The following is a 9,187-nucleotide window of genomic DNA, read 5'->3' on the forward strand; positions in this document are numbered from 1 at the left end:
TTTTTTTTTTTTTTTCGATCCTCTCGAGTCCTACTGCGCAAAGGTCAAAAGTCGAGCGCTGCGTGGCGACAACGCTAGCATCGCTTTCATCCGGTGAGGCAAGATTAATAGTGTTGCAGATAGATACATTCTTGCCTTTCCGCTTTAAGTCCAAGATTTATCCGTTGAGATAAGTCTGTTTCCTCCTTGCCTTCTTAATTTTCTTTAGTTCTGTCAATTATAAATCGTTCACTCACAAAACAAAGTTATCAGAACGGTTCGCGAAGAATTCAAATTCACAAACAGGATTCATTAACGTTCGGGATGGGAACGTGACGTTCCAGTTGAAACAACCGAGAAACATCGCGGCACGAGTCTGGCGTCGGTCCAGAACAAAGATCGACGATCCATGCGAAAGAAAAGATCACTTATCTTCGGATTTTCGCATCGATCATCAGATTCGAAAGCCTCCGGCATTCTTCAGCCTGTTTCGATATTTATGTAGTTTACTATTCCGTTACCACGAAAGTAGGCGGACAAACGGACATTAACAAGACCAAGAAACAAGTTTGACGGACGTTGACGTCGGATCCGCGTATTCACGACCGTTCATTCGCGACTTCCGCTATCCGGCCGTCACTGGCAAACCGCCGGCGTGCTACGGAACAACGATGTGCGGGAAACTGAATCATCACCAGACTATACCGATCTTCTTAGTTTAAAGAACCTGTTGAGTCTTTGCAGGATTCTGTTATTTCTCGTTGTCCTCGAGCGAATAAGATCCTTATGTACAAGGTTGTCGAAAATCGAGGACAAAGAGCAACGAGTTTTCTGTGTTATTTATAAAAACTTCAAACGCGATCGCAAAATTATTTCTCTCGCACTCGCATTGAATTTTGCAACCCGGACCTTCAACACGGACGATCGATAAACAGCGATAAATAGTGTTAAACGATGTCACGTCGTGTCACGAATAACGTTACTTTTGAAAACAATACAGAAGAAGAGTCCTGTCAAAGGAGGACACTATACGATTGCGAATCGTATCGCGTCTGACGCTCACTGACAGTATTCGCGACTGGTGAAAAGTATGCCCGTGAGCGGCAAGCAGCACCACGAGAAACTCCCTTCCCTTGGCGAATCGCGGGAGTCCCCACCATGGATATGCACTCGTGAGAGAAAGGACAGAGGTTCTCATTTCATCATTCTCTCCCCCGCAGTCGTTCCCATGTATGAGTGCAACGGCACCTTTTTTTTTACTTATGGTCGCAAAGGTCCGGGTCTCAGAAATTATAAGGCCCCGCTAACTTCATTAGCAAAAATAGGTGTAATAAGCTGATGAAGATAAATGTAACTTCTCGTGTATGTAGTGTAAAATATACGGATACGGGGAAACAATATGTAATCTAACTTATAATACACACAAAAGTATAATCATAAAAATATTTATAGTGTACAAAAATAATCTTTACAAGTTTATATTTTTAGTATTTTTGTATATATACTATTATTAATTAAATTTAATATTTCATCTTTATAATGCATTTTGCAATAATTTAACATTTTTTTACAATCTATATTAAATGTTTCAAAAATATTCGATTAAATAAAAGTTACAGCTTTAAGACATTCAAACATGTGTGTTTTTTTAATTTATAACGTAAAGCAAATCTGCATTCTAAAACGTCATGAAAATGAAATGACTAATATAAATTTTAGATATGATTAATGAAAAATTTCCACTTTATCGTGACGTTAAACAACCACGATATACGTAGATATGAAGAATGTTCGCTGTTAATTACATAACTATAACGACACGGATGAGTGATAACATTAATGATCGGATCAGTTGAGAAAGAGAGGGAAAAGCGACAAGCATTGCATTTTTACGTGAAAGTAAAACGCGGCACGTCATTTATTACGAAATGGATACGATATATCTTTGTCCAACAGAAATCGAATTCCGGAAGAAAAAAAATTACATAGAGAATAATTGCTTTTATAAATTCACATAGAATTATAAAACACTTAAGATCCAGCTAGCTAAGATCCGTTTAAGGCATTTATTTCTTATCTCCTATAAATTTTAATATTGTGCATTTATTAGTTCATATTGTGGAAAAACGCATGAATACCTAAAATCTAATATGTTTGGAATTTTTTCAAAAGATGTATATAGGAGAAAACGAATCTCCAAAAAACAAAATTTTATAAAAACCATTTTTATAAAGAAAGATTATTTATAAAGGCGTAAAATTTGTTCAAGCTATGATGAATACATAATTTTTCCATTAATGACGCATTATTAATAAATAAATAACTAAACAATTTTACTGTCAACACAAAATTAACGTCGATGATAAGTGTCTGTTTGATATACGCGTAAATTACTCTTGCAGTTCTTACCCGCACAGAATGTTTAAGTTTACGAGTTACGTCATCACATATTTGTAGCAATCTTTTAAGCATTATGTATTTACGTCTCAATTTACGTAAATAGTAATAATTTCAATACAGACGGTACTTAAACATGTCGAACTAGGATAAATTTAAGTGAATGTAATAAGCAACAGAAAAATGTGTACGTAAGAAAATCAAATAAGAAACATCAATTTCTATATTTCTGCTTCCAAAAGTTGTAAAATTGTTTCACGCAATGTAATTATAAATTTTTTTCTCATAAATTTACGGAAAATTACATAACCATTACGTTACCTATACATTTGTTGTTAATTGCTGAAATATTATTTATGCTCGTTAATCAACTAATAAGAAAATAATTGAAGCTATCCCTTTTGATTGAAACTACTGTTTTTCATTGACTTTCGGATGTCTCAGCGAAATAACATAAAATAAATAAATATGGATATTATTTTTTCACGTAATTGGAAAACTTACGTAAAACAAAACTTTCTAAGTTTTATAATTAAAATTAAAAGCAAATATATCAAATTAGTTCTAAGAAGACATTTCGCATTCTATATTAAGATACATATATATATGTATGTGAAATAAGTTTATCTCTTATATTTATTTTACGACATAAACGTTCATCGAACTTGAACAGATAATTGCAAACGTAAAAGATAAACAAAATTGAAAATCACACGGTGCCATTGCTTGACAGCTTAAATGCACAATGTTGATTTTTCTTTTTATATATATGTAAGAAAAATATATATGTCATATTTTATATATGTAAGAAATATGCGTCAAAAAATCCGCAATTATTTAGATAAGCATGCATGATATCATACGTAGTTATTATAAATTTTCTCATCCACTTTTGCTAAAATAATGTATTTTCTTTTACTTTGCCTAGTCTATAAATAAAATTACGATATCATATTTTTTAAATATTTGCACAGATGTGAAAAGTACAAGGAGGTTTGTAAACATCTCAAGGCAGAATAAGTTTCGCTTATAATAACACTCCGGTTAATAACAATACAATCATTCTTCTTAGAAAGACTCGTTGCTTTTCCAGTTATTTCTATATTGTCAATTGTAATTATGCAGGAAAGAAATAAATGGTGAAAGCTTTTCCTGTGCGCGGAATATTTTGGATGAACGTAGTCAGGGAATAATAACAAGTGCGAAATTTGCGTCGATGTTCTCACATAAAAAACATCGCAAAATGCTAACAATATAAGAATAAGAATTGATTTGCAAGCGAAAGTTTTTTCTAAATATCATAACAGAATCATTTTTATTCTCGACGCGTTGCGATGGAGAAACGGTCACGTATAAGAGAAAATTAGCTCGTATAAAAAGAGATCCCAATCAGTAGAGAAATCAAATGGATTACTATTATAATATATAGTTTCAAAATAATTTATTAAATATAAAATAAATAAATGTATCTATAAATCTTTTTTTCATTAATTATGAATTTACTTAGAACAAGTTTCTATATTTTATAGTAAATACTAAAAGCAAATGTATCAAGTTAGTTTTGACAAGTCAAACCATAATTTACATAAAAATACGTGTAAAATAAATGTATTTCTTATATTTTGAACTATTCTATGACATGAAAGTTCGTTAAACGATTCACACAGATAAGCAAATACTTTTTATTCACTTTGTACGGAACTGAAACTTTTGCAAAAACAGCTAATATTTATTTTCTGTTTTCATTGTGTGATATTGTCAGCGATCTATTTATTATTTAATTTGTCTTCAGGCAGAGCAATTCTCGTGACGCTTTACAAATTTTCCCGAAACTGTCACATTTCATAAAGATAAGTAGCTCTTTACTTACCCTCCATGACGAAGACAGTAGAGCCGACATCTCCTTCTTGTATAATTATCGAACCAGCTGGAAATGTAACAGGATACATGCAATCGACAATTTCCCGGATTTGCGTAAGTTCCAAATTTTTCATGAAGTCGTTGTCCAATATGGCAGTCTTGATCAGCTCGCGAGATCTTAAAAAAAAAAAGAAAATCGTTGTTAAATTTCTCTCTCTCTCTCTCTCTCTCTTTCTCTCACATACACACACATACACTACTTCTCTATTACTCTTTTTGTATTAAAAGAAATAATATTTCTATGGAAAAACAAAAGCATGAATAAGTAACAAAAATATAATATTAAATGTATCTGAAAAATCTTTTTCATGAATAGATTCTTTAACAAATCTAGAAAAATTCTTAGAAAAAATCTAACAAAAAAATAATAATATAAATAAAAAACTTTTTTTATTTTTTTGTAAGTATAATAACGAGAATTATGAAAAGTGCTATTGTCATAATTTTTTTTATATAATAAAAAGTGTCATATGCACTGCATACTAACTTCACAGATCGAATCATTTATGCGTATAGTTTAGTTACCGCTTTCAATAAAGTTAATTGAACGATTCTTTTGTAGCAGAATCTATATTATGAAGCTTTGACAAAATTATACGCTTTATTCAATATCATGTTTATAAACAGTGTATATAAATATCTTATTTATACTCAAATGAGCATACATGTTTACTGTAATCATTTTTGTGTGAAATGTATCAACATACAAGTACCTATAAAATCTCAGTTGCTACCGCAATATCAGAATTTATATAAAATATAAACGCAGCAATAAAAATGACAAAAAAGCTTGAATGCATTTCTCATCGGGGGGATTCGGGAGTCTTTGATGAATAAAATAGAAGTCATGCGACGTTCAAGATACATTTGCCAATCTACCTTTGCGGCTTGGTGAACTTCACCACCGGTTTCGTATCGCTTCTGAGAGGTTCCGCCGATATAGCTTGTCGCTTCAGTCTCTGATTACAACAATCGATGGCAGTAGACGCCAGGTTCAACTCGACAATCTGCCGGAACTTATCGATCTCATTCTGAAGGTAACAGATCGTAGCGTCGCGCTCCTCGAGCGCCTTTTCAAGTATTTCGACGATCTCGTCACGACGTCGCAACGCCTCCGTACGTTCGTACAGCAATCGCTTCAAATCTCGTATCGAATCCATTTCCTTTGCTCTTCACTGTGCAAAATTCACGAATGGCACTCTTCCTCCCCGTCAAACGATATCACGCGCGTTCCCGCGTGCCATACACTGCGAAAATGTCACGCTGCACTTTTATTATCCTTTAATGGACCTTTAGATACAAGCGCAAGAACGAATGAGAAAGTGCATGACGATCAAAAGTACAGGACGATCAAAAACTATAGAAATCGTAAAAGTTCACACATAAACGTATCTGTAATATATCTAATAATCTGATGTTCCAATGAACCTTAAAAATCATAACAGAAGTGACGATATATTTGTATACATATTGATCTACAATTTAATTAGCAATTTTTACTTTTGAATCCGTAATCAAGTCTAAAATTTTGATATGATTGATAAAGACTTTTTTTAACTATTTAAATCATAGTTTTTTTTTTGTTAAATATCTGTATGTTATTTAGATCTATTAAAAGAACGCAACATTAAACAAAATTTATTCTAAAATAAAAAGTTTTGTTATATTTGTTATATGTTTTACACAATTTATATGTATAAATGTTATAAAAATCTTAATAGTCAAATAAAATGAGTCGAGTGCAAAATTAAAGTTTCTGTCGAACATCGAAGACACGATTCCAAAAGTTAGCAAGATATATTTATTTCCTCAGTAATAAGCCAAAGTTAGAAGCACAGCGGTTATATAAGATATTAGATACGAACAAATCTACATAAACAACACAACAAAAAGGATATTGTAGAAAACTTTCTGGAGAGAATAATGACTGCTAATATTATCTCGAGAAACAGGTCTGTACAATATAATTACACGTTGCTATGCACAATTACGAATCGCGCTTGTACTCGAGGTGCTTTACAATAATATCAAGAGAGTAATAAAACGTGCTTATAATGTAAGAATATTAGTGTATAAAAACTTCTTTATATCTTAGATATAATCCTTCGACAATATGTTATTAAGAATTCTCGAATGCTATATTTAACTAACACGTTTGTAATTTGGATTGAGACATGAAAGAAATATTTTCAGCATTTTTCACATAAACATTTCTTTAAATACTTACTCATATTGCTCATTTTATTACATAATCAGAGAAAAAAAAACAGATAATATATAAATAGAAATTAATTACGTATATCGTATAGCATTATTATATGAGTAAAGCAATAAAATCGCTGGAAATTGTACGATTAACAATTAAATATTTTATATCAATTTACACATTACACCAATCGATTTGATAATTGAACATATACAAAGAATTATCATTAAAATTAATTATAATGGATAAAGCAATAAGATTGAATGGAGCAAATGTTCACCACTCGCAATCCGCTTCAATCAAGGCAATCTATGTTCTGACGTCCAAAAATGACGAGTACTATTACATATTCGTCACGAGTTGTTTTCCTTGTTGCTACATTATTATCAAAATATGTGGCGCACGAGCAAAGTTGGACTATCAAAACTTGTCGGTATTTCTCAATAAAAAAATGAGATACATATAATATGCAGATAATCCTGGTTTATTAAATACGCCAATAAGGAGAACTTCACCGATTTATCTAGACTTTGTCAAGCGTTGCTCAATTTGGAGCAGACTACCTCATTCAATCTGTCTTAATCAAGCCGTCGATCTACAACATCACACGACACTCAAAGAATGATCAGTATTAACTCACTCATGTGTCTCGCGATCGCCAACTAAATTGAAAACTAAATGAACCTTTTTTTCAAATCGTATAATGTTGAATTGACTCTAAAAAAAACTTGCAATCAAGTAAAGAATTCGCTATAGATAAAATCATATAGACATCTCGATTAAACCAGATTTTTTTAAATGTCCAATTAGGTATATCTCTAAATTTCACATTCACACTTCAAATCTTCAATGGCATCACATGACAATGTCACGATGTAAAATCATTTCTGTTGGACCAGAAAAGTGGAGGATCGAGTTGTTGAGAAAAAGGTAAGAGCGTAATTAACTTCCTCGAGTTAAAAATTCTTTTCTTTTAGAGAGGATCCATAAACGTTAATTGAGTCCTAGTTAACTTCAACCGTATAGCTCACTTACAGGTGCAATTTATAAAAAATCGATTCTAACGGTATACATCGTTGACCCCTGTTAGCAATTCAGACGCTTCTAGTGCTTTGGCATTCTAATGTTTAAGCAGGGACCGATATATAACATCACCAACATTCAATTTTCCATTGCAATAAATGCGAGTGAGAAAAAAAAGAGGGAATCTTACGGCGAATATACATAACATTTCCATTTGCGAAACACGAGCGATTATCGTTACGACGTCAAAATTTGAACTCATCAAGATTAATACCAATTTCAATTACCCGATAGTAGTATCGCGTTCGAATTAACGATTTACGCGAACACAATCGCGCGTAAAATGGATCTTTCGAAAAATCGCCCGCGGCCTGTTACTTCCCGTAGTGACACGATCGAACTGACGATTGGTAAGCGCAAAAAGACCACTAGGACCACGCGTTTACACGCACATAGTAGTATGTAACCGAAGAAGCACTCCGGGTTCGCGTGTTAGACGGGGCGGCAACGACTAACGATCGTGTAGTACGCGCACCAGCTATTTTTACGTTTTAATCGCGACTCTTGCGACTTCCTCCAAACGCTCGTTCTCCCATCATGCACCCGTCGTCATCATCGTATTCGCGCGGCCGCTTCGACAGCCAATTAAAAAAAAAACAGGCTTCTCCTTTCACCGTTCATTTTGGCCCTCCGTTCGCCGCCTCTGGCCGATTACCGATACGAATATATATACGTGCCGATCTATCCCACGAAATATGAAATGTGCTCGCGACTTGAACGCTGACAATGGCGTAGGGAAAAATAGGGGTGTCAATCGAGGTTTCACAAGTTCAATATATGTTACTTGTGAGCGATTTGAAAATTAATTGCTACATGAGATCTGTGGATTTTATAACTCTTAGTTCGTTTAATACTAACCCTTTAGCATTAACTTAAACAGCGACATTATGGAAACAATACACTTTGATAAGGTACACCCAATCCATTCGACTGCTTTTAACTTTCATAAAAATAAATTGTAAATAAATTTGTTTCAATTGAAAACCAGATATTAAAAAGTACAAATTCTGAAACAAATGTACCAAATAAATGTATGTATCTTTACTAATAAAAAAGTTACAAGCATTAGGAAAGTACTGGGAAAAGAAAGTCTTTTGTACGTTATAAGGCTAAAATAGCGTAGGGATTAAGATTGATAGTGATATTTGCTGTATTTTTTCCCGTTCCATATAATCTATATCATCTTTATAGAACAATAGATAAGAATCTCTGATAAAGTAAACAGGTAAATGAGATTTCGCTTCTTCAGAAAAACGTAGAAGCTCTGTATGTGTAAAAATTATCGTTGTTTTGATAAGACATTTCCTACCAGATAAATTTTTCCAAGGCTCAAGTTAACTTCGAAAAATAATGCCAGGTATTTGTACTCGCTACGCCATTGGTTGCGCGTGTACGCTTTGTCAGTCTACTCTTTGCGTTGGCGAATGCCTCGAGCGATTTATGCCTCGTACCCGATGCGCCCTACATATAAAACCGGCCTTTAGCCGGTTGCGGCCCTGACGGCTTCCTTGACTTTGGCACGTTGTAACCACCAAGAGAAAAGGAGTCTCTCTCTCTCTCTCTCTCTCTCTCTCTCTCTCTCTCTCTCTCTCTCTCTCTCTC

General features: G+C 33.4%; 1 protein-coding gene across 2 annotated transcripts in view; it reads right to left on the reverse strand.

Moving 5' to 3' along the window:
• The window catches only part of for (cGMP-dependent protein kinase for), a 47,197-nt gene that overhangs the window by 20,292 nt on the left and 17,718 nt on the right, over positions 1-9,187 (reverse strand). The window contains exons 1-2 of one of the 2 annotated variants that reach the window (XM_018541247.1): positions 5,176-5,456; positions 4,247-4,413 (exon numbers count right to left, since the gene is read on the reverse strand). In XM_018541247.1, coding sequence (XP_018396749.1) covers positions 4,247-4,413; positions 5,176-5,456 — 448 coding nt within the window. Of the gene's footprint in view, positions 1-4,246; positions 4,414-5,175; positions 5,457-9,187 lie in introns of those variants that run through there. The other variant, XM_018541248.1, reaches the window with a different exon arrangement.

Source organism: Cyphomyrmex costatus, unplaced genomic scaffold (genome assembly GCF_001594065.2).
Source record: "Cyphomyrmex costatus isolate MS0001 unplaced genomic scaffold, Ccosl1.0 scaffold28, whole genome shotgun sequence".
Taxonomy (NCBI): domain Eukaryota; kingdom Metazoa; phylum Arthropoda; class Insecta; order Hymenoptera; family Formicidae; genus Cyphomyrmex; species Cyphomyrmex costatus.